The 27457-nt window shown below is 41.7% G+C and overlaps 1 protein-coding gene across 1 annotated transcript in view; it reads right to left on the bottom strand.

Annotated features, from left to right (window-relative positions):
* Positions 1-162: 162 nt before the first annotated feature.
* Positions 163-27457, bottom strand: part of LOC135385753 (hepatoma-derived growth factor-related protein 2-like) — a 42313-nt gene continuing 15018 nt past the window's right edge. The window contains 12 exon segments of the mRNA XM_064615247.1: positions 163-709; positions 794-888; positions 5996-6062; positions 6363-6461; positions 8613-8714; positions 8782-8852; positions 8937-9019; positions 19670-19719; positions 20669-20839; positions 21448-21525; positions 22636-22705; positions 27249-27318. Coding sequence (XP_064471317.1) covers positions 797-888; positions 5996-6062; positions 6363-6461; positions 8613-8714; positions 8782-8852; positions 8937-9019; positions 19670-19719; positions 20669-20839; positions 21448-21525; positions 22636-22705; positions 27249-27318 — 953 coding nt within the window. The 3' untranslated portion in view covers positions 163-709; positions 794-796.

Genomic DNA, 27457 nt, shown 5'->3' with positions numbered 1-27457 from the left:
GCCGAACAGAGGAGCTCATTTTACTTGTTACAGAACACACCACAGCCAAAAACAAAACAATATGAGGGCCCACCTCTCCTTTGCACATTCTACAGAGTTCGTGTTACTCACCTCACATGCCTTAGACACAGTGTATGTGTAAATAATATGGCTACCAGCAAGTTTGTTTTTTCTGCATTAGTAACTCTGCAGAAGATTTATTTTCCCAACATATTTTACACACGCGAGTAGGACAGCCTGCTAGACGTGAACGTAAAAGGTTTGTAGCAGGATATGCAGGAAGTGGTTTGCTATATTGCGCTAGGCTCGCTTCAGAGGAACAACTGTTATATGTACATACTGGTCTTCCAACCTTTGCGTACCTCAAGCAATGCTTTTAATCAAGGTCACAAAACAAATGTCCGCTTCTAGCACAGGGTGAATCCAAGAAGTTCAGGGAGCTGCGATAAGTTTACAGACACATAGTGTTCCTCCCAGAATTCCCATGATAGTGGATACGTCATAACCAAGAAAGAGAGCAACAAAATGCAGAAACGGTAGCAGGCTGCATTATGTGATGATCTTAAAACAATGAGCAAATTTTGCAGACAACCATCTTGACACAGCCTCATTTAATCAATGGCTGTAGCTTAATGTTACCTATAGAACATATTAACAATGTGTCATGAGGTGATTAGCATCGTGAGACAGCAACAGATTTTAGCAGTATCTGAAACCAACAAGAGACACCAATGTGAATGCAGGTTGCACGTAATTCTAAGTGACAATATCGAGTATTAACCATAAGCGCTACCTGTCAGTGCTTCACCGACTCTTCTGGGGGTGTAATCACACTCTGTGCTTCTTCACCTTGAGATGTTTCCTCAGGCTTTGATCCCCTTGTGGCACCTGTGAACCACACAAAACAAGGATCACATTTTGTTAGAAGTGTCAGCCCCCAAGCTGCACGAGATAAGGTCATTAAGTACATTCAACCTGCCACTGCCTTGTGTTGGGCTCTGTGCAGCGTAAGTAGGGATCCTCGTTTTCAGTTTTAACCAAAAAACATACCCAGGCAAATTTTTTCATCACTCAGTTTTAACCGAAAAATGCTGAATACAAACAAGTGTCTGAAGAAAGATTAGTGCGATAGAGGACGTTCTCGATGTTGCGTGTGGTACACCGCAAAGAGCATGCAGCAATGTCAGACAAGAACCTGGCCAAGTATGCCTGTATCTATTGCAATGTGTTTGAATGAGCACTGCTTTCACAATTTAGGTACCACCACTTCACTGTGGAGCAATAAAGTGTTCCTTTTGTGATGTCTCACAGGGAGAAAACTTTGTATTGGATTTTGGTTTTAAGGCTGCACTGAGATGCACAGTTTTGAAATCACGTTGTGATTTATATACACCAATTACTGCAGCGTAAACCATGTACACACCAGAAAATAAATAAACACCAAAATGCTGAACCCATCCTAAAAAAAGAAAAAGAATCAAAAGCGCAGAACCATAAGCATAAGGCAAGCCTCTCAGGAGCACAGCAAAACCTATTGCAATTCTACGTAGATTTTAATCCAGAAAACGAAGGACCATATTTTTCACAGTGCAATCCCTCTAATCAGAATTTCCGGATAATTAGAACTAACGCTTCGGTTCTGTCGAAGTCATGTGTATTTGGATAGAGGAAGATGCCAGGTAATTCAAACACGTGAACGAGCGCAGCGTTTTATTCAGACGAGATTGCCCGGCCACACACCAGTCGGTGCTCTGCTGGAGTATCAGTGCTCTCTTTAAGGTGCTTCCAAACAAGCTGCTGGCTTGCTGCCAACGCGTCAAGTGCTCATTTAGAGCGACTCGCTGTAGTTCAAAATCCGCTTTATTCTAACAAGTCTTCGGTCCCCTTCGAGTTCGAATTAACGAGATTGCACTGTATAATAAGCACACTGCTGTACATATTGCAGTGCATTTCAAGAGCAAATCTGGCCTTCGAAAACTTCAAATATGCTACACTAATTTTGTACGGTTGTATGCGGCTCAGCCATGACTGCAGCTTGTGTACAATTAGAATATTACAAAAGTAAGTCGCTGTACTCAGTCCTCAGAATATGCCACATCCTAACGCTCCACTAACATTTGCCACATCACACATCCAACAATAATGATGATATGATATTGACATTGATAGTTTATTTGTTGTCCACAATAACACACTCAAAGCAACGTGGGGCTGCTAGGAGCAGCCTGGTGATAATCACCATTGTGTCTACTCCAGATACTTAGCTACAAATTGGTTGCTATTAAATTTAGTGATGCTACACCAAGCTGTTTCTTTAGTTACTGCGCATACGATCTAGAATATAAGACATCTTTATATCGCCTCTATTCATAGAAAATCGTCAGCAAAAGGTTCGTTTACAGGCTTCACATCTGCAGGTAAACGTAAGCCTCACAGAGCTGAAAGGGAAGGTTCGCTCCTGAACGTAACTGAAGGAAATACGTCTGACAGGAGCATTTAACTTCAAACAACACTCTTGAGAGTCCTTTTGTTTGAAATTGATGTATTTCCAGAGCTATATGTATTTTGTTATTAGGGCCAGTAGTGGTCCCACACAATCGTGGGAGGAGCAAGCAGGAGAATCTCCTTACCAGCTCACATGACGTTTACGTTTGTTTTTCCTTGCCAGGATAGTCACATGTCAGAGTCCTATTACCATGGTCCCCACTGAATCTTGGAACAAAAATTCGAAGGTCTTTTAAGGCTTAGTCATCATTTTGCCTGGGATGTAAAACCAGTATATGACCAGGAGCCCCATCTTCAACTTGTTGTTGCCCTCATAACACGCGTTAAATGCATCACTTCGCCCGTGATTCGCTACGAGCCCTTGCACAAGCCTTCCAAAACGCTTTCGAGCGCGCGAATTTTAAATACAACGATAATGCTCGTTATGTCACAGTTCAAGAATGGGGCCCAGGGCTTCAACATCTACAAGTATCTTCAATGACATCTTCAACAGCTACAGGTGTCACACGATAGAATACATGGGGACAGCACAATAGTGATCTGTTAACAAGTGTGATTGACAACTCCTGAATGTTGAAGGTCATAGGATAGAAGGTTGGTTAATGCTTCACAGGGCTCCATTCATTGCTCGCACTTCCGGTTTCTGCTGCTGATTCCTATTGCAACGACTAACAACACCTGTGGTTAGAGCTATGCGAATATTCGAAATTTCGAATGTGAAACGAATACCTGGTGCTATTCGAATGCTATTCGTAACTTATTTTCAGTAATCGAAATTTTCGAATATTTTTCGAATAGTACTAAAACAAGGTATCGCTATCGCCGTTCTGCAAGTGGGCTTCGCCTCATTACATCGAAGAGTTAGGTGAAGCCAACTTCTTGTTACCGCCATTGTTCTTTTGGTGTGAGGCTTCATTTTGCAAGTCGGCAACAGATAGATATATGTGCAGTTTCTAAAAAAAGGTCACAATGTAAACATAGAAACGACGAGATGCACACAAAGCAGGCTGCATGGAACATGCTGACTAAGGAAAGGCTCACAAGTTTGGATAAGAACATCATCGAATGAGCACAACACCACAAAGTATTTCACCATGAGGTATTCGAAATTATCCAAATTGGGCCTTTTCTGATTATTTGAACTTGATTCATAGTGCAAGTGAAATATTCATAAACTATTCGCAATGGAAATTTTGAGATTCGCACAGCTCTACCTGTGGTTTCGAAATTGTAATACTGACTCTGGAGAAGCAGAATTTGCACTAACAGCTCCACGAGAATAAGAATAACATGCAAAATGAAGATTTTCAAAGGACTGTGGAAAATTCCAGGGTTTTCAAGACCTTGAAAAACAGCATTTTCAAAGTCCAGGGTATACTACAAGAGTTCCAGGACCAGTGGGAACCATGTCTTACACACATCCACCTCACGTATTCCCTGCAGCAGTAATGATCGAGCCCGGCATAAATGGCAATGCCCTCGTGTCGTCAAAATGTCGTTGTGCATGCTCCTCTCTGTGCGGGAATTTTGAACTGTGTGGATTCCAACGATTTATAATGCTGATAAAAGATGAAGCAGGGATTCGGTAGATTAGGGAATCAACCGCCCGTGGAAAGAAAGATCTACAAATCGATACCTGGAGAGCAAACCTTCCCTTTAAAGTTCATTTGAGAATGTACGATTTGCATGCACTAATAAGGACTGACCCACAGGTGACCTTGGCAGCATGAGAGAAGCCGTAATGAAGGACAGGAAGAACAATGATGTGAGGGTCATTAGTAGAATGAACTAAGCAAGAACAAGGTGTAGGGAAATGGAGCTGCTGAATGCAGAACGACAGCTGTGGTTTTTCAGGCGTACCTTGGTAGGGGCTTCCTAAATTCTGGGGCATTATCATACAGCAGAGCATCTCTGCATCAGGGTCATTACATTAAGTAGGAATTATATGCATTTTCATTTTATTGACTCCATGTTAGCATTGCAAAGCAACTGTCGCCATGAGCATTTTACAGATGTTCACAGTTAGGAAGTTCTAAATTACGAAATAACTTCATTGCATCAAGACAAAAAACATATTGTCGATGGTGGGACTCATTATATACATTGTTATGTTCTGAATATGTTCATGTTTAGCAAACCATCACTGTTTGCTCACACTATTTCTACGTTTAAATTGATAGGGTCAAGATATTTTGATTAGGGGAAAACTCCACAACAATGTCTTGAGACTGGTAATAATGCAATACAACTGACTTCTAAGCGTGCAAATTGTACTTCACAATCCCGGGGGAAACACTATCCATTACTGTACACTACCTAGTACACTTATCATTGTATTACACTATCACTGTATGTAAGAATGTATTTCATTGTGTTTCTTGCTGATTAATTTGTTTTATATTACTGTGATATACAGTGAAACCCGTGTATAACGATATTGACGGTAATCGCAAATTCCATCATTATACGGGGTACATTGTTAAACGAGGGCTGACCTAAATAGCACATCCCCGAAAAGCAAGTGTGTGTTGCAAACGAAAAAGAAACAGATGCTAAAAAAACCGCGAAGCTATCTGACATCGCACTGGCTTGGGAAAACAGCGACCAGCACTCATGGAGGGAACCAGGGAACATATCAGGACAACTTCTGGCAACATTCCGCGTCACCATTCTGCAAGTCGGCTTCACCTAACGCCTGTGTGCTTTAGGGAAGCTCGATTTAGAACACTGTCGCGCGACTCGCGGGTGGAAAGCATGTGCTGGGCCTTTTGAATCATCTCGCGAATTTGGGCAGCATTGGCCAAATACGGAGCCAACGCGTTACCACTGACCTCTTTCTCTGGCAGTATTGGAAAATGAACAGTCACTCTATTTTCTTGCCTCAATTTTTATTTTGGTTTAATTCTTTTGATACGAATTTTGAATTATACGAATTTTTTCCGCTACCCTGTGAGATTTGTATCATCGACATTCTACTGCATCTTATCGCCGCGAAAATCACTGCGAGGTTACGCACACGGGACAGTGTCAAACATCGTTATACAAGTACTTGGAACCGTGGTCTCCATCGCTGTACGCAGGTCGTTTTCCCAAAGAAACAATGTATATTTTGACGGTAAAATTATAAACCATCGTTTTACGAGGAATATCGTTACACGAGATATCGTCATCCGCGGGTTTTACTGTATACAACTAGTTGGCTGTAGGTATTGTCTTAATATTTCTTAGTGCTTGCTATTGTTTATGAAGTGTACAGAGATTTTTTAAATTTTGATTTGATGTTTCATGGTTACTGTATTACAAGTTATTTTTGTTGCATGTGAAGTTTTTGAGGGGTTCAGACCTCATCAATCTACAGTATTGTAGCTTTTTGTCTGTACTCCCTGCCAAACCCATTGTTATTATACTATTTATGTATGTTAAATATAGGTGAAATCTTATTTATACTGTGCACTTCACACTGCTTTCTACAAAAAAAAAAGTTTCATACCACTGCTTTGTTTTGTTTCTTCTTTTCTTTTGGGGTCTCGCTGTTTCTTCCCTTCTTTATCACTCAGCTGGAAAGAGTGAAAAACAACTTTTTAATCACTAGGCACAGAACAGTATGCAAATGCAGATCTTTTCCAGGAACCGTATATGCCTGCAGGCCCAGCCTGGAGTACAGAACAATGATAAGAAAGCCATGAAGAGTGCCATAAAGGCTCAGGTTTGTCATACCTTACAACTTCATAGCATTTACCATTAGTCTGACATTCAGCCACAATTGGAAAAGGGGGTGGGGGGCTCGTCTGATGGAAATCATTCTGCATTTATAGAAGTTGGGAATTATCATATCCTGTATCAGAACTTTAACTCACCACAGGTTCAGCTGTACGTACAAGAAGTATGTTCTTGAACTTGTGATAGAGGTACTCTGCCTTTTTCCGTATTCTCTCATCACCTGTGAACTTGCTGCACTGCAATTTAAGCAACAAAGACAGGAATGAACACACCATTTTAAGTATGCTGCACATACAGGGTACTTCACCTAACATGTTAAAAACCGTATTAGAAATCTACTCGCCTGAAAATTATGTGGCCAATGCTATTCATCTCATGTGAGCCTTTGCTATGACGTCCAAGCACATTAATCAATTTCAAGTTGCGAGAAATTGATTTTTCTCAACTGAACTCCGAAATTTGCCAAGTCAACCTCAAATTTTTTTGTTGTTGCCAAAAACAGAAAGCACATATCAGGCTGGCCTCATTCCATTGCAAAATATATCCCCTACAACAGTAGTAATAGCTGGAAAAGTAAAAATGTGAGAACCAGTCTTTCGAGGCCGAGCTCGGTTTTAAAAAACGTATACATGCTCGAGTGAACACTGAACAGTTCTGCACGCTTGACTCTGCTTCTTCCCTCTTGTGTGCTCTTTCTCTTCTATCTGAAATTCTATGCTTTTACACGACACCGTCTGATTTTATCCTGTTTTAGAGCCCCAAACATAAAACCAAACTTTGACATGCATGTGGCAATCGTAGGTGTTATGCTTATCATAATTAGGGCCAGACTTTTTCGGGTTATATTTTCCGGCAAAATCAGGGGCTAAATATCTGGTTATATTTTGCTTCAATAATTCGGCTGTAATCGGGTTGAACTGAAGCTGACTGAAACAAATTCTGGTTGTATCTGATTGGATCAGACATAAATCTTTGGCTTACTCGGCATAGTACACATGACACCAGTAGGCACAAAGTATCAATATTTAGTCTAAGAGGCAGCAGCGTCTCTGTTTTGACAGTTTGTATGAGCAGATTCATGCATTTACAACACAGTTTCCAAAGTTCTATGTTAGTTGTGATGACTTCGGATCCCCCTGGTCCAGCAGTTTTCGGGGAAACACCAGGTTAAACCCTCTCTTTCCTGATTTGAATCGGGAGGTAAGTATCTGGCAAAATTGGGTATAGCCCTAAAAAGTGAGGCACTAATCATCATGCAAGTCAACAAAGCTAGATCCACAAATATTTGCTGTAAGTACCGTAATTGCATGCGTATTAGCTGCGGCGTATGCGCAATTTTTTTCTTTGGCCTGCGCTCTGCGGCTTATCTGACAAGCATTTTTCCGGGGTATTTTCCCCATACCCCGGTTTTGACGAAAGGTCCGACAGTGTCTCAGGAACAGCACCGCCCCGCCAATGCACGAACGCTGCATAACAGGGGTGTCATCTCATTCGAGTAGACTGACCTTCGTGGTACCTTCCCCATGCAGCTTTAACGAAACGGTTGACAGTGATTCATGTCTTCGGGAGGACCATTGACCCATCCATCCAGAAAAAGCACGCAACAAGGGCACAATCCCATCTTAGTAGAACACTACAACCGTGCTAGAACTGACCTCCTTGGTTGTGCACCATGCCGATCCCAGAATTGATTATATATATGCACCTCTGCTCTCGTAAAAATCAGTCGGGTGGCATTGCCTGTGGCTTATCTGCCGGAAAATTTTCAAAATGTTCCTAAAAACGGCTATTGTAGCTTATCTGCGGTGCGGCTTATATGTGTGAAATTACTGTATCTTCTCACATTTAGTGGCAGTGGAGGAGATATATGTTGACAGCTTTTAATGCCTTCTTGACTATTTGAACAAAAGTTTTGGGACAAATGCCTTGTGTCAAAAAAAGAGAAAACGTTTTTGCCTGTGTTGCACTGCTGAAAAATCGGCCAGTGAGTGTAGTACTTGGTGAAGACCAAATATAATTTGTCATGCATGTATTGTGATATCAACTTCATGTTGGGGAATAAGAATTTCAAATCCTATTTCTGCATGTATTTGAACAAACTATGCAGCCCCAGGAAGGTTGCTAGATGTCATAGAGACCATCTTTAATGAGGGCACTAGATTTAGGTGCCTGGGCACACTTGGCGCAATTTGTAACATCTAGACAAATGCTGGAAACACACACCTCTGTCGAGAGACAGACGAACAGGCATACTACATAAAATGACGTAGGGCAGTTTTCTCCCAAATAAAGCTGTACAGAAGACATCAAAATTGGGATGACTGTTTTGTCTCCATTCCTTTCCTCAACCTTACAGTATATGTACAACACAGAAGTCTCAGACTTGCCTTTTTAACGGTGATGACAATTTCAGGCTCTTTCCTCAACAGTGGCTGAGTTAGAGGCAGTTTGTCAAGTTCTGTAAATGCCTTGAGAGCTGCATCAATATCCTGGGAACAGCAAGAAACACAATAAGCTACAGCTCCCTTTGTATAGCTATGGAGTTTGTGCTCGTACCCTCACAGATATTTCCAGGCTGTTTTTGATATCTTTGTCAAGATCACAAAGCCGTCTTTCTATCTGGCCCACTGCCAAGAGACATGCAATTAGAACATATTCAACATCATTATGCACCAGACACAACACAAACAAGAAAGCAGAACCCATCTCACACTTCATTTTCTCTATTTTTTCTTTCCGTTTCTTTTCCAATTTTTCTTTCTTCATCCTTTCCTTTTCCTCTTCTTTTTCCGCACTACGGAAAGAAAAAAACGCATTTGGCACCCAATGTGTTGGACATCACATTGAGAAAGTAAGGAGTCGACAGGTACAAGGAGCAATATGCAAAGCCTGGATTATATATCAAGGTCCTTGCAATTTTACTCATTGGCATATCGTTGCTCAAATGAGACACAAAGCACCTGAAGGTGCACCACTGGCAAGACTGAACTGCGGCATGCGTAATGCTGACAAAAATGATGAATGTAGGAAGTACTCAACTGCAAACACACCGTGTGAGTTGCACAGATGTTCGATGCGTACTTGAACTGAACAGGAGCAAAAACAGAAGAGAAAACGATGCGCACAAGGAAGTTTGCTTGAAACTGCTTAACTTTATTTGCTAACCATAGTACAGATCCTGGAATACTAGTCTCACTTGACTTTGACTTGCGTGCCTTGAAAATGAACCTCCTGCACACTCAATCTTCCTACCAATATGATAAAAGTGTAACAGCTTAATGACATTTTCTGTGTAAAGCTGCTTCACAACAATGTTCATAGCATGCGGCAGGACAAAAATGGATAAAAACAGACATTGTGATGAAAGTTCCTAGTAAAACAAAAGAGCAATGCAGAACTTACAAGGGTAAGACAGAGAATTTACAAAAAGATGGCTAAAATCTTCAGCACACGACGATAAAACATTTACATCCTGAAGGGAACGATGAAGGATATTCGTCCCCCTTGGTGATGGTTACCAAACATGGATCCTCATTCCCAAACAAATTTTTCTGCGTGAGCAAAATGAAGCACACTGAGCAACACCAGAAAGCAACAGGTATAAAGGATTTTTCACTTTCTGACTGAAGCGCTCATGTTCACTGCTCTTCTCACTGATGTCGTGAACAGCAAGTTAGGAACATGAGCAAACATTACGGTGCACATCTCGCTGAATTATTGGAAGATTGTGTGTCTGGTAACATGTAGCAAAATGTATGAGTCAACAATAAAAACTTCAGTGAGACTGGATTAAATACAGCACTTTCGTAGACAGGATTATGTATATGTGTTGTTGCAAAGCACATATTTTATCCTGCTAAGACAACTACACAAATTTCCATGGTGATGGAAGACGGATACAGCAATGGTTGAGACCCTGCAAATTATTTACACTGCATCGCGAATGTTCCGTAGAAACCATGACTACAAGACTGTACATTAATGATATTTTTCCTACTCTCTCAAACACAGTCAATAGTAATTACAAAACAAACAACCATAAAGTGCCAGATTCAAATACAAAATCCCCACAAGGCTTGAACAAACTGCATTGGATGTTTTGATCATGTTTTGAAACATACAGTAGGCAAGGTGCCTTCAGAGGGGTAGCCAATTTGCACGGGCACTAAAACAAGGTAGCACAAAGGAATAAAATACATTGCCCATGATATACAGACAAAGTGACAAGGAATAGTTTTGCACCAATTATGAAGTAAAATGACCAGCCTCAGAATGTGCAATGTCACAAAGTGTGCAATATTGTGAAAAAAAAATAATACATAACTATAGTATGCACGTGCTGAGCATACCCTTGGCAGGAAGCATGGTTTTGCTCAACAACCTCAGAAAAGCAAATAAAATGGAACGAAGGAAAATATGCCATTAATTACAGCATGTAGCAAAACTTTGAAGATGTGTAATGTACTGGTCAAACAACATGGTATGGAACAGCAGTGTGAGTGAGATGCAGTTGGATAGATGTTTTCTATCTGCATAAAATAAGTGACGGACACAAACTCATATGAAGGACTGGACGAAGGTAAAGACTTTAGAAAGTGTACGGCTCAATTTCTCTTGCTTTTCATTCTGTTCTCTCAGGTGCTCCTGGAGTTTCTCAATGCAGTCGAGGAACTCGTGCAAGACTTCCGTACGGCCTGAAATTGCAAGCAGTTTTTGTTAGCAGGTGGTAAACTACAAGGGAAAAATAAATAAATCAAGTCTATCGTGGCAGGATGGAAGTTTCACATTGTTTCACGAAATCACAAGAGTTGAATTCTGACACCACATGAAGCATTACACAGTTACATGTTACAAGTAAAACAGTCTTAGTGTTTATGTGAAGTGATGGGTCTGAATGGCCACAATATAAAATGGGTGTGTCTGAACATTATCAGATCAGTGATGCAGAAAGAAACATAACTGAAAGTAGGAAAGGTCAAATTCAGTTTATCACTTAACAAGTGAAATTCCCAAATGAGCAATGTGTTACGGCTAGAGTTCCCGTACTATAAACCCCTGCAACTAGTATACTAAAAGTGCCACCACTGACTAATAGCGATATTTATTTTATTTTGTACCACAAATCAACCTCGCTGAAAGACTCCATATGCGAAATATGAACGCCGTAAGTGAACGTTACGTACTCCCATTAATTTTTTTCGAATGCACCCGCAAAACTTAATAGTTTTGGATTCTCCAAGAGTAGGTGACGAGATCGGGTGTCCGTCTCCAAACAACAGCTCACATATCAACTCTCCACCACATATTGGAAGTCAACGTTCGGGGATAGCAATGTTGCCAGACGTCTGGGTAGAATGGGCCACCCAATGACATGATGCTTCTCAAAACTATAAATTAATTTTATGATACTTCTGCATCACACCGAGAAACAATGTTTTGGGACAGTACAGTGCAAAACATGTAGACTTGCATTTACAAAAATTCAGTAGTGTTCTGAAGATTAGACATTTAGTCCATGGTGGCACTTTTATAAGTGTGATGCGTTAAAAAAGCCCGTCATTGAGGCAACGTGGCCATGCACGCGCCCATACCATGTCTGTTTAAATGCAATGAGACGGAATTGTTTGCACTGAGGATGCTGTGCAGCCATAATGATTGCAGTATGTCGTAGTAATTATTCTACTCATAGGTTCTTGCAAATTGTTCTCAAACTTCCAAGAAACTTCAGAGAACACCCTAAGCATTGTCAGATATAATTTGAGAAAAGCAAGTAAAGAAGCCCTAGGGGGCACACTGCTTCATGGTCAGCTTTCTTACTGAAGGACACTATGCAATTATTATTATTAAAGGGGTTGTGACAGTTTGATAGATGTGATTCATTGCACCACGCACACATCGTACCACATGCCAAGTTATTGAGGAAAATATAACTATTTTTATATGTGTCATTGTTGGTAGGACACAAGCCTTTGAAATAACTTTCGCATGTCAGAGGAGCAAGAGCCGCTGTAATCCTGATTGGTTCTCTAAAACATGTGACTTCGCCAGCGGGTGCCTCTTTGACTGAGATGCCTTCCGTTATGTCTTAGCCGGACGAGTTTCGGTATTCACAGTGCCAATTTTCTACGTGTCTGTTACCAACACCACATGGTGCCAACTCAATATTTGAACCAAAACTCAAGGACGTTTCAAGGCTCAGCAGACATTTTGCCCAGGATGTAAAACATGGTTTATGGCCAGGACTTCAATATTTCACAAAAATATTTATAAGCTGCAGGTATCACATGGCAGAATACATGAAGATGTGCTGGAAGGGGGCAATAGCGATATGTTCACCAACGTGGCTGAGGACTCCTATATGTTAAAGATTACGGGATAGAAAGGAAGGCTGACGAATATGATGAAGAGTGACGTTCAGTTCTTGCACTTCGGGATTCTGCTACTGATTACTATTGCAATGAGTGCTAACTCAAGTGGTTTCGAAACTATAGTTCTTACTCCAGATCAGCGAGGTTTGCACTGAAGCTCCGTGAGAATAAGAAGAACAAGAAAATCAAGGGTTTCCAGGGACTGTGGAAAATTCCAGGGATTCCCTGACCGTGAAAATAGCATTTTCAAATTCCAGGGTATTCAAGGATATCAAGGGCCAGTGGGAATCAGGACACCTAGAAAGAAAGCTTGATGGCTCAAACAACTTGGGGTACAATTAAAAGTCCGCCAATCGCGACTGTGCCTCGGTGGTCGTAGCTATGGGGACGAGCTGTCATGAGCCGTCATGAGCCACACGGGCAGACATTTATAGCCACAGAAAGCCTGTGTTTGCAATTATCTGCAGCAACTGGCTGAACCCTGATACTACACGTCCACTAGCGAGGATGGAACAGGAGGCATTAAACAGGCTTTCTTTATCTAGGTGGCATTACATTACCCCCATGCAGTAAAACTGGTAATGCAGATTCATATTGATGCAAAGAACAGTCTTTTCCATTTATGCAGCATAACTTGGTGCAAAGTGTCACAATCCCTTTAAGTGCCCACATTGTTGTTGGGCTAAGAATTCTTCAGTTCAATGTGTTATCGTCACTCAAAGTACACTCCTAAATCTCATAAGCACTGAAGAAAGAACAATTAAGAGCCGAGAAACATAATGTTTACAGCATGTCATGTGAAAGTGTCAGTTACTGGCAATAATGATATTGTAAATAATGTACCGCTTGCGACATACTTGTCTGAAATCGACTGCTCGCGGTTTATCCTATTTCAAATCTCCAGGTGTTGCAGGATTGTTTCCTCCGACTAATAAACTCGTATAGCGTACTCATCTCCCTCAAACACTATAATGGTACAACCCCTTCAAGAGAGGTCGAGCCAATATGGGTAGCTGTACCTTTGAATAAAGATTTCAGACAAGGGCGCTGCAAGTAGTATGCATAGGTTTACACATATTTGTACTGCATATTGTACACATGTACATTGCATTATAGTAGGCATAGTAGGCACACAGTCCTAGAGTGTTAATAAATTTTTCTATAAGACATAACAAGGAGTGATAAAAAAAACATGAAACCTGACACAGAAGCAGAAGGTAAGTGTGTCTGTTGCACTTTTATCTTCTAGCACGTTTTATGATTTGTCATGCTACCCCCTCATGCAATTAATAATAAACAATACTGTGGCTGAAGTGGCGTCATATTTCATCAATCTGTCAGTAGTAAATAAATTGTAGGGCATGACGAAGAAACAAAAACAAAAAAGAAACAATGAAAACGGAGCTGCCTTTGGCGGCAACCAATGGGATCCCCAGGAAGCAAAGATTGGCATCATCCAATGAGACAGCAGGAGAAGCGTGCACATGCATATCATGTGAGTGTGGATTTCGAATGGGGCCGGTCGTAGTGTTGTGTACATACACGGCATGATGTGCACTGTTGCACTTTTGAATACGGATTTACTGAATTGTAGCCCACAACAGTTATTACAAAATGTTCCACCGACAACAATTATCTTCACGTCCTTCGGACAGCGGCACCACTCTGCTTCCTAACTCGCACTATGTTTTTTGCCGCAGCTGCTTCACGGCGTGGCATGCGCAGCATGGACTAAAAGCGCCCGTCATGCACAAGCTCAAGTGATGTTCACTGCTTAGTGCCGAAGCGAGAAAGAATCCAGTATAACTCTGATTGTAGCTTCATAATGCAGGTTTTGAATTACGACGACAAGTGTGAAATTAACACAGTGTGTAACATAATTTGAAGTGAATGTGCTCTTGCATTTTAGTGCCCCCTTTATATGCATGCAGATACATACAAAACAAAAGTATTTCTTACAAATACAACAGGTGTTACAGGTACCAACATGAAAATTGTGAGATTTGTTTCACATTTCTTTTTTTCCTTTTGCATTCCACGTACCCACACTTGCATTATGTGTTTCACTTTTTCTCCCGTTTGAAAAGACAGAGAAGAGGTGTGCCGCATGTCACTCACCTTGAATCCTGTCTTGGTCCTTAAATGCCTGTAATGGTTCTAACAGTAGTTTACTTCTGCAAACAGAAACGATCCTATATTTTGGTGGCTGCTTCATGCGAAGGCATGCATCTATATCAAGACAGTGAGAACAATGAGACTATTGCAGTTCCAAGATCGTGGATCCACAACTGTCGCAAGGCGGGGTAGTTGGCGATGTGACATATTAAAAAGAAAAAAACCCAGTCGATGTGGAACACATAGGCGAAGAAAGGCAGTAGATGTAGCAGTTGTCCCATCTATTCTACGCCTACGTGTTCCGCATCGGCTGCTTGATCCTTCTTAATATGTCACGGATCCATGCCCTTTCTACGTTTGTGCCTTTGAGCATTTGTATGTCTTGAATGCATTCTTAGTCAGAGATGGCAATAGTGTTAAAGGGACTATGAATGCTATCTACAAACACATGAGCAAACTGAGTTGTGATGTGGGCAAGTTGGTACATCTTGAACAGGGAAAAACAATGCGAAAACCTGAATGAAGAGAAGAGACACATACATGTGTGTGTACGTCTCTTCTCTCGGTCCATGTTTTTGCACTATTCTTCCCTGTTGAATTACATAAGCAAAGCTTTGTGTTCAAGGGACAAATAGTTCTCTCACAAAAGCATTCAAATGTCCTCGTGTGGTACAGCATGGACGTAAATCACAACATCATGGTGCACGCACGCGCACCAGTGATGTCAGCTTCCGTTCTGGCTTCTGTGATGTCACCTTGGTGATCTTGGCCTCCTCATCCTTGTGAGAGTCTGTTGGCATAATGTAACAGGGCCTGCCTGAGTAAAGCTCGATTCACTCATCCCCGCTATGCTTGCATCTTTCTCTAGTTGCATACATCTTCAGGTGTGATGAAATGCTTCTCTGATGAGTGCTTCTCCATATCCTCTTCCAGTGCTAGAGATGAACCAGGACTACGAAACATGTGGATGATATTCCGCATTGAGAGTAAGTGAGACGGAGAGGAGCAATGAGGAAGACAGACTGGGCGATGATTTTTCTGACATTTTGTAAGACAATAGCAAATTTTGATGGTGCAGAATGCTCTGTATACCAATACGTAAACATGGAAAAGCACTTTCAAGTAGAATTACAAAGGGTGCTCGAGATATTTCATAGTCCCTTTAAATATAGAATGGCTACAGCCACATGAATGAGTTCCCAATAGCTCAATGTCATAAAAGTGAAATGGATTGTTCCACTAACTAAACTAAAGTTCCACAGCATGTGTGTATCGCCATATTTATACAACTAGTGTACAATCATACATCTAACGACTTGCATCCAGCAAATAGCAAGGAATGTGCAGCCGTTATTGACACGATACACCGATGGGAAACTTAGGAAGTCTACATGATATCTGGCCCTTAAGTAAACTTTTGATCGAATTTTAAGAAAAATTTGGACTGATCACCTGTTTTTATGAGATGGTGGCATAGGCAATGTAGTAATAGCTCAGTAGCAACAGGATCTCACAATAATTTATACTAACTGTAACTTGTGAATTTGTTTCTACTAGTATGAGAATTGCGGGGCGAGGCTAACACCAAAGCAGCAGCCGAAAAAGTAGCAGATCTAGTGGTAGCCCGTGACCAGTGTCCAGTGCACATAAATTTCTCAAAAACATTGTTTCGTAATTATGCAACACAAACACACAAAAGAGTCAGAATATCCCAGAGTGCTTAGCACCACTTTGAACTGTGTGAACTTGGGTTATCGGAAAGGAGGAGACGGTCTCCAAACTGTTTCAATTTCTCCTATCTCTGCCCACGACGTGTCAAGGTCAGCAAAAACGAAGCCTGAAGGACCATTCTCCTTTTCCCCATGACAGTAAGCGCCCAGGATGCAACGCATGCACAAGGAGCACTGGAATTTCCTGAAATCGTCTATTTTGCCACTTTGTACTCAGAGTTCATTGGTGAAGGAGTTGTGAAACGATACTCCCAATGTTGGAGGAATCATACTGAAGGTAGGGGGTTTTGTGCTATGAATATGTCGAGCAACATCCTACACTGATGCGATCTCGCCTCAGAAGTTGTCGCACATTGGATATCTTGCGCTGCCGGAGAGAATCCGTCATTTTCTCCCACTGCCCTCCAAAGATAGTTATGTACTATTGTAGAAACCATATGCATACACTCTTCACAGGAGTGTGTTAGGCATACCTGTTGCCACAATATCTGTGTGCTCCTCCACAGAAAAATTTCCCATTTGGGGTCTACTAACTCTGTCTAACCTTGTAACTGTTACTACAAAACCGGCATGTTTCACAGACAGGTACGACTTTGTGCATAGCAGATATGGACCACAATATTATTAACAGTGCATTAAAAACATGCGGTTATCGATAGTCTCTCACCCTCTTCAAGAGAGCTAGAACCTGACTGACAAGGGCAGTAACATGTTTCTCCTGCACTGGTATAACTCGTGTATTTTGTTTACTGTACAGATAATTTGTCACTCTAAGCAAACATAAGACTGATGAAGAAATAACATTTCAAATTAATACCACACAAGATCAGTGGCTGAGGAAGCACACAAATGCCACTGCAAAATAACACTTGCAGTCATAAGAGCTGGTGTCACGCATTGCATCACCAGTCACTGCTGATGACGTTTGACAAAACAGGAATACCCCTTGCAGATGCAACTTTCTGTTTGACTGCAGTCTTTTCTCAAAAACACGTGCACCAATAGTGAACAAGGTGGACACGACCAAAATGTATAACAGTTTCCCTGTGTTATTGTATATCATATATGCTGTAAACTTTGCTCCATTTTTGTATTTTGCAGATGCAGAAGATCGTTGAACGAAATCAAAAATATCGTAAAACCCTTTAATTTTGCAGCCCCAATATTTTGCAATTTGGGCACAGGGCATATATCGCAGTCACAAAATGAAATAAATCCTGAACACAAAAATTTGTGGCATGATTGGTGATAGCAAACTGAACTCTTCTTATTTCACCTACACTTGTGCCACAATTTTCAGGTCCTTTTTTTTTTTGCATGTTACATACTACCTAGCGCACACATAAAATATTTCGATAGGGATGTATTCTCTTTAATGTCCCTTCATGTCTATGTATTTGCCGACTGATCATTATACCAAGACCACACCCCCACTGTGACATGGTTTGATGAGCCAACATGTCAAAGCGAGCTTTGGCTTCGACAAAATTGTGACACCTGGAATGGCTCATTAGCAAGCACATTAAAGGAGTACAGAGGGCCATCCAAAAACAATTTCAGATTAAGACATCTGATGAAAGTGTGTGTGTCATTATACCGAATAGCGAGAAAGGTTTTGATGTGTGCAATTTGTTTCCCAGAAAAAAAACTCACACAAACACAGCTCCGCGCCTTCACCCTTAACTCGCCACTCCAGCTATAACGAGGATGAGGAGGTATGATGTCACGTCACCGATGACGGCATAAGGAGACTCGTTCTGGTTTGCCGGTCAGTGGGGGTCAGCGTCTTGTCCCTTTGCCGCCGTAAACCTGTTTTGCCAGTTTTCCCGGAGAATTGGGGATAGAAGAAGCGGCCGAAGCATTACTGAGCAAGGAGAAAGGCTTTATCAGAACCCCGAACAGCCGAGTAGCAGACGACATTTCTCTAGGCCAATCAGCGAGCGTTCTCCTTATAGCGTCAGCGTGAGGTTCCAGGCAGATCACAGGCTGGTACTGCTCTTCACCACCATTGCGCACGGTCGCTTTTTGCGGCGTATTTTAAGTTCAATTTCTGCGATAATTATGACTCTGTGGTGTAAATTACTTCGCATGGTGCATCTTACTGGCCTACTTAACAGTTTTATAGGAAGAAAACTGGGTGTTAAAAATGACTTCTGTGCTACTTTAAGTAGTTCCATTGCTTAGGATGGGGGATCAATGTGAGTCGAGGGACGGCCACATGGAAGTCAAAAATGCTTCTGCTGCTTAGCCGAATCTTGCTTTCATTCGGAGGTTGTTGCAGCCGAAGCGGGAGAGAAAGCTGTCCCACGGGCAGGCTGGACGAAGAGTGGAACAACAACTGGAAAAGTGGGACTCGTCCCACTTATGCCAGGACGTCTGGTCACTTTAGGCAAGGCCTAGAGAGCCATGCCACGTCTCCAAAGCAGGCCCTCATTCAGAGTGACTCCTTTTAGTTCGAACTACGCTCTATTCGAACAAATCTTCGGTCCTGAACTTCAGTTCGGACTAATAGGGTCGCGCTATATTAATACTGAATACTCCACTGAATTGCGGTACAGGTGATGAGTGAATTGAGTTGCAAGTGCATTGAATTAACAAGCGACAAGACTGCGTGCCAAGTTCCTGGTTTACCAGCGGAAGGCTCTGACTGCCACAGAGGCGACGAGGATATTGTTGATACTCCCCGTCAAATGCTGCGATGCTTGCACTCATCAACACACTTATAAATGCGCAAAGAGACAATGCTGTGCTGAGAAGTTTGTAGTGATGTGCTGTCTCGTGCTCCGAATAAACACTCTGGGAAAAAAGTAGATTTTGGCCATTGACTAAATATTCAGACTGTTCAATAATCCAGACCGATTCTATAGTTCCTACAAATCCACGGCCGACTATGTACTGGGAAGAGAGGAAACTCTTCTCTCAGTAATAAATCTTTTAAAGTGAAAAAAAAAAAAAAAAAGTGTAAAAAGAGACCTCTGTGAACCTGATAAATACTGACTATGGCAATATGAATATGGCAGCATTTCCTCCTATAGGAGGTGCACAACTCAAGCATGAACTCCAGTGCTTACAAAACGGGTGGGAACAGATTAATAAGGATTCTTTTGCACAAGAGTTTCGCTCAGTATCCCATCAAGTGACTCACTACACAATGAGATTCAGTCTTGCCAAGTGAGACCAACAGGTTAGACTTGTTGTGTAAGTGACAAAAACAAAAAGTACAGTACTTACATTTTCTTGTGCAGCTTTTCAAGGGAAACACAAGCCTCTTTGCTGGAATCCTGTGGGGGAAAAAATATTGTGATCAAGGCACACGTGCAGGTATGCTCTGTTAGAGCAGGAGCTGCATGCAGGTATACAGCAAAAGGTGAAGGTCAATGTCAAGGAAATGTTTCAGGCAGACAGAATTGCTCTTGGAATTACAATAGAAGAAAATTAGAAAGAAAATAAGAGGGTGTACTATATATCAGAAACACATCTTGTGTTCCCAACTATCATTCTGATTGCATGTATAGTAGAACAGAAACCAAACCAACATGTACCTCCCTATAGTAGTAGACACCTTCCCTTAATTTCAGTGGAAGAGGTAGCAAAAAGGTGAGGAGGCTTGACAGACGCTGGTCTCCCTATTTACACTGTACAGCAGCAGTCACAACATGAATACACAATCGGGTCTCAATAACTAATCCATGTCTAGAATAAAACAGCTAAGTTTCTTTTTAGTCACTAACAAAGGATCTGCTATTATTCTAACAAACTGAAGCAGACATATACTGCAAATGTATTTGTATATTCGCAACATACTAATTTTTGCGAACTTTGCGATGACAAGATAATCACGAAAAACTGTACTCACGAATAAAGTGACACTGACCTAACAGGACCTCACCAGGACATTGAGAGGACCCCGCCAATCGCGTAATCAAGTACTCACGAATGAGTTTAAAAGTTGACAATTTGAAAATTCGTGAAAAATCGTCCGCAATAGATTTGCAGTATGTAAGGACAAATTAAAACCAGTTCCTGTCCATAATATTCATGCCATTGTGCTTGCAGTACTTTGACTCATGTTGGATTTGCAATGAGGCATTAGCAAGTAACATAACTGCTTCAGCACAATCAAATTTGCTGGCCCAATTTGGTTATTCACACAGCCCAGACTCTGGCATGCATGCAATGAACACCGACCTACATGGAATGAGGAACATAAGCAAAACCTGTTTTCATTACCTGTTTGATGAGAACATCCGTTCCATTCGCTTGATGGACAGTGTAAGGCTCTTTAGAGTTCGTGTCGACGTATTCAGAGAGGTCCCTCAGAATAACAACGGGGTTAACTTTGGGGACACGAGGGGATGTTTTCCTTTTCTTTGGCGGAGACTGGTGACTCGGTGACGACCCCTGAAACAACGCCACAGAAGATATGTGAGTCCCGTATATGCAACGAGCCATACTGGTAATTTTCGATAAATCGAAAAAGTACCGTATTTACTCGCATAATTTGGACACTTTTTCTCCCCCCAAAGTTGGAAATATTGGGGATGTGCACATTGCACGGAACATATTGAAACATTGCAAAATTCCAAAATTTTCCTTTGCATTTGTCGGGCCGAACTAGAGATTCGAAAATTATGCGATGGTGCAAAACATGCGAGTCAATGCGGTAGTCCAGATCTGGAATGAATCCACAGAAGATCACAATGATGCCATGTAGATAAGCACAGAAAGCGCCATGGTGACCCAAATGCGGAAAGCAGCTATGCAGACTTCAATGAAATTTTGGGATTACAGATGTAGTTGTAGGCAGGGCCCTGAACTGAATTTTTTTTTTTTTTTTTTTTGCTGAGTCTTCTTCAGCCCACCATTAAGAAACCCCTAGCTGTACAGCTAAGAAACTAGAATACCACCTGAACTCTGCATTCACATCCTGTCCACAGCCAGTAGCTGCCACAGGAAGGCAAAAAAAGCATGCGTACAACAGCTGTGCTACAGTAGAAAAGTGTTCTCACCTTTTCATTTTCGGATTCTGAACTACTTCCCGATGCAGTTTTGCTGTTAATTCTTTTACTCATGTTTTCTCTCCACGCCTGAAGTGCAGGAACACAAAAGGAGATTAGTTTGCATAAGCGTAACATTTTCTCTATGAACTTTATTTGGTTTCTTAAATGGGTACTAAACAGGTGTACAAGGTGCACTTTTTTGCTGCACTGTGCTACATTGCCAACAGTGAAAGCTTAACAAAAATTATTTGTGCTACAGTGTACAGAATGCTTGCAAATTGACGAGATATTCACTGTAGCCACTCGTACCGATGCTTCGTCCCAGCAATACCTTGCCGGCGACAGAAGCGTGTCATTCTGAAAATGCGCGTATCAATCAGTCAATACGGGGTCCTTACATTTTAATTTATTTGTGGTTCCCACTCAATCCTGGAACAAAAATTCGAGGGTCTTTCAAGGACATTTTAAGGTTCAGCCGTCATTTTGCTCGAGATGTAGAACACAGTTTGTGGTCGGAACTTCGATATTTAACAAAAATATTTATAAGCTATGGGTATCATTTAGCAGAATACATGGGGATTATGCAAGTGATCCATTCACAAACATGACTCACGACTCTTGAATGTTAGAGATCACAGGACAGAAAAGAAGGCTAATGGATTCAACGCAGGGAATCATTTATCGCATATCTGGTTTCCACTACTGATTGCCGTTGCAATAGCGCTAACTTTTTGGTTTCAAAACTATAGTGCTGACTCTGGATAAGCAGAATCTGCACTGCAGCTTCACGAAAAAGAAAGAAAGGAAGGAAGCAAAGAAAAGATGAAGATAAGAAAAAGATGCAAAATCAAAGGTTTTCGAGGACTGTGGGAGATTCCAAAGTGTTCCAGACCTTCAAAAATGCATTTTTGAATTCCAGGGTATTCAAAGTTTTCAAACACCAGTGGGAACCATGAGGAACGAGGGAAGTGAGGCAAATTAGAAACATCCTTCCACTATAAGATATATTAAAGGGGCCACCCACAGTTTTTTCACTGTGCAAAAGAAGAACCGAAATGACCAATCAGCTTGAAATTTTGGAATCGATGTTGCACTTCACTTCGGCTGTTACGCTTTTCGTGAAGTATGTCTCAGCTCCAAACACTTTTGCAGCTAAAACCAGTATGATATTTCACAACATGCTCATTTTGTGCTCACCTTACTTCGATACCTTTTCCGAGCAGACGAACTGCCTGAAGAGGCATCTGCGCCTTCAGATGCACCTTTGCTGCAAGCAAAAACAGGTTGAACACATCTCAACTTTGCAGGAACAAAGAAAGTACCTGTCCATGAGCATGATAAAATATGGATGCAAGTGACATAAAAGCATGTTCCCTCACTTTTTCTTAAACGTTTCTACCACAAACAATACTATGTGGTGATCATAAGACATATGGTGTGGTGACAATGTCAGCCACACTGGTTACCACAATGTCATTAAGCCGGGGGTGGTGCACAGTTTAGAAACAATAGGGTGAAGGTAAACCTATCAGAAACACAAGCAAAACAGATGGTCAATCCTTTATTGTCATGGGATAGTATGCAAAGTTTTCTTCCAAACTATGTTACTAACTGTGTTACATGCAATGCTGCTGTAGCAGGCATCCACTGCAAAGAACACTACAAATGGTGAATATACTACTAATTCTATTGCTTCCAGCATTTCACTCGCACTATATGCTGTGTAGTGATCAAAATTTATTTTGTAGAGCTGCCTACCAAATGGGAAAAGCTGAAGCTGTTTCAATGCACAAAGCTGGGACCATTCTATTCCAACAAACGACAGAGAATTCATTGCCCTTCCTTGTTCTTTTCACATGCTCTTTTGTTATCAAGAGTCAAGCTACCACCACTGGCTATAACACCTGTGGTGTTCTATCCAAAGTCAGAAGAACCAACATTGTACAATATGTATTGTATACCTTTCACTAGACCCTCCACTACTTCTAAACTTGCCACCTAGCCATTCTAAGCTTATTTAGGAATGCAGTCGTCAACCAATTTTTCAGACTGCAAGAGTCCAAGATTTTGGATTTTTAGGGCAATACCACTGACACTGAATCTTGTTCGAGGAAAGTCCACGTCTTCTGTACGCATCTGGGCTCAAATTGGCCCACGTTTTAGAAGCACATGTCTCCTGGGAACTGGAGAGCCATGACAAAGTGCCTTTCACAACCTGATATTTTGGACCAAGCGCACAATGCTGGTGTATTTTGGAACATGGGTAATGTAAGTATTAAATATCATCCCTGACCTCTAGACATTGTCCCATTTGATGCAGGCGTGGATTACAATGCAGTAGCGGTTCAGGCATTTGCAAGGTCCACATTCAGCACTTCCATGGCAGCAAAAATACCGTATTTTCTGGTCCATAACATGCATGCTATACATTGTGAGAAGTGTCACGAAGAGGCAGAGAGTGTTATCTACCAGTGCACATCATGAATAGTTTTTCCCAGAAGAGTTGCCCCTAAGAAATATGCAGCGTTACCTCTAGTCCAGCCGTTTGACAGTGGTGTAAATCGTTTGTTTGAGTGCCATGTTCGAGAATGTAGGGAAATTAATAACACACTGCGAGCATGAGCAGTGGAGAGAGACGGTGGTCATGACAAGGTAGCTAAGTGGGTTCAAGAAGTGTCGGACACCTTTGAAGTGTATTTTGGAGGTTAAACTCGATAAAACCCATCTTCATCCCCCACCCGGACTTGCATCATCGTTGCCTATATTCTGTCACCAATATGCGCACTGGAGAAAGCCAAGCACTGTGCATTCAGCACAGCTGCTCGGCATGTCATGTTCATTTGAAGTGAGAGAAGTTGTTTAAAAAATTTCTCACCCCAAAATCTCCTTATACAGTCTACCCGCGTTTATCCGGACGGCCTCGTTTCCTGTGAAAATGTCCGGATAGCAGGGGAACCGGATAAGTGAAATATGAAAATCCAGAGTGATCCTAAACGGACATCTTTGTTGACTATTACACAGAAAACTATCTATTGTCATATGTTTCATTGTAATACACACATCCGGTTCTTGCAAATCTTTGCTAATGGCATTAACTCGCGAAATTTGTTCTGTTCCTAGAAAAATACTAGCGCTGTTCTCAGTGCCGCCCGCGCATTTTCTACCGTCACAGCTGGTACGTCCCTGCTTTCATCATTAGGTTCTTCTTGAACACTATCGATGTCGTCACCTGTGATTGCAGCGCAGGGGTCCTCGTTGCGGACCTTCTTAGTCTGAAATGACCAGACTGCTCAGTGGATTACTTTTGTGTAACGTGCAAAGTCGGAACGAGAGAAAATTGTTCCTAGCAACACCTTCTTTGTGTCCGTAAAAAGGAGGCCGCGACCACGGTCCTCGACCTCGCTTGACTAGGTGTGGGCCAAGCGTCCTTCCTGGACGATGACCGGATAAATGAAGCCAATTGCTGGGTATTAGTCACTTCTGTTCATTGGAATTCTCGTCCGAGTCCGGAAGCTGAAGCCCGGATAAACGAGGGCGAAATACATGAGGAGAAATCTGTCCCAATGCTTTTTTGTCCGGATAGCGCAGGATCCGGATAAATGAAGTCCGGATAAACGCGGGTTAACTGTACATGCTAATATCACCCAATTTTACAGCTCCTGAAATGAGACAAGTTTTGCATAGCCCAATTTTCAAAAACATAGAACCTGAACACACACAGGTCTATGCATTCACACTTCTTGAACCCTTCCTTGGCAACTAGGAATAAAGGCTTTGGAGTGAACTAGGAAAATCTACACTAGACTAAAAATTTTGCATTCACGCATCAAAACAATCAATGACTGTATTTCACCTTACATACTCAATGCGATCCCTTTCAACTAGTAGTGAAGATTAAAAAAGAGGGGTACATCAAAAAGGAAACTTTTCTGAAATTGAAAGAAATTGAAGGAGGATTAATGTAACTGACGCGGCAGAAATGCGTTAGCATTCAGCCGGCCTACCCACTACCACTATCCACCTCTAAGCACCCCTAACTATCCCTAACCGTTACTAACTACACAACCACAACAGCAGCGCAAGCCTTCTTGCATGCCGGCGGCATACTTTGAAACACTGCTTTCGCTCTTCCTCCATCTCGTTCGCCTGCTTTCGGCGTTGAGCAGCGACATCCACTGCCTGATGTTGCTTGCGTTGTTTCTCGGCTTCGGCAGCTCGGTCGCCTTCGCTCGAGTCCGTTTCTTTTTTGCGCCTACTTAACCCAACACTCATACTCTGCTCACACTCCATTGTGTACTTGAATCCAACCCATACGCGCCTTGCACACCCGCAGATTCAGACTCGCCCGTGTATCTGGTGCCGCGAAGACCGCTTCCGCAGATGTGCTCCTCTCCGTGACGTCACCTACCGCAGCACATGTACATTGGCTTCCGCTCCGTGGCCTATTTTCCCTTACTCTCAACTCTCCACTGCCCTTTGCCTCTCTCATGCAGTGTACTTCCCTCTCCACATTTTGACACCGACACTTTTCCTTGGAACACCGCTTCTAATGGTAACACATTGATAAGGCATGTTCATAAAATTAGAAATGTGAAGCTGCAGATGACCAATGATTTAGCTTGCAAGTGGATGTTGACTTTGTGCACGCAAGCACCTTGAACTATGGAGTACTCTGCGAGCAAAGTCATTTGGTGATGATCAATATTGTGCTATATGTGTGACGTGCACTTAAAAGAGCAGTGAAATTACCCCAGTGACCCTCAGTCAGAGCCAAATTTTCCATAGCACAAAGCTGTCACCACATGCAGTCAGTATCAAGTATTCTCCCTGAAGCATAGACACCGAGGGAGACAGCTGATCAGGTGATAAACAGGTGATACCACCAAAAGCCCTGCTTAAGAAATTCGTAAGTTGGATAATAAATGTTTAGCTAGACAATTATGGCTTTCAAAATTTCCATATTAATTCACATAATCACATTAAATTCAACAGTTCTAGCATAAGCTATGGGAACTCCAAAAATTCAGAGTGTCTGGATTGCGGCTACGGGTACACTACCTCGATCTCACATCTTGATGAGCTTTCAGGCTTTAGTTTCGACACTGCTTTTTATGTTGAAGCGAGAAGGATAGTGCAACCTTTTCTATGAGCAGTGTGTAGTCCTTTGGTATTCCTTACGACTCAAGGTACACTTTTCAATCACAATGCCTTTATGACATTCTACTACTTAACGAAGTAAAAAGATCTTAGACTTATTCCACTGACTGTTGCTTGTTTCCACAAAAGCAATTTATCTAGAACAGAAATTTTGTGCTGCACTTGTTATTATCTATGTTCAACATCAATAGCAAGGTTTTGTCAAATGTACTCAGGCATTGAATTTTTTTCTTTGAATAATTTGTAATAACAAAATGATTGAGCACCGAAATCTTGTTTACTTATTGCACAGACATGTCGAAGACTACAGTAAATTACGGTTAAATAAAAATAAAAGCCACGACAACTTTTGTCCTTTCTGTCCTCTACATGTGATGTTTTTTACATGTTATATGCCTATATGCTTGCCCGAAACAGACCAAAGCACCTATGACTGCAATAACAAAATTCAAACAGCTGCACGGTTTTTACCTTCCATCTCTTGGGTGCAATGCTATGGGCCCACACATAATTTTGTCTGTACTGCCACACGTATTTCGACTGCACACTATCACGTAAGACGCCATTACCAAACAGAACTTCAGCCCGCCAAAAAGGGAGCCCTTTCCTTGTTTATCCACAGAATAAAAGGTACAAAGTAGCCCATGACTCACCTTGGCTCTTCTTCGCCACTTGCATCAACAGTATGTGAAGCATCTAGGACAGTAAGCTCTTGACTTGTGTCTGGAGAGAGTTAGAGAAATAAACAAGCCGGAATTACTATCACTGCATGAAAACAACGTGGTACTACACTAACAGCTGTAGTCATTGTAAAGCTGGTGTATTCAGTACCAAGAAATTTTGCAAAGGGATTAATACAGCT

The sequence above is a fragment of the Ornithodoros turicata genome, chromosome 2, assembly GCF_037126465.1.
Source record: "Ornithodoros turicata isolate Travis chromosome 2, ASM3712646v1, whole genome shotgun sequence".
NCBI lineage: Eukaryota > Metazoa > Arthropoda > Arachnida > Ixodida > Argasidae > Ornithodoros > Ornithodoros turicata.
Note: the sequence above shows the minus strand (reverse complement) of the source record. Positions and strands in the feature narration are given on the sequence as shown.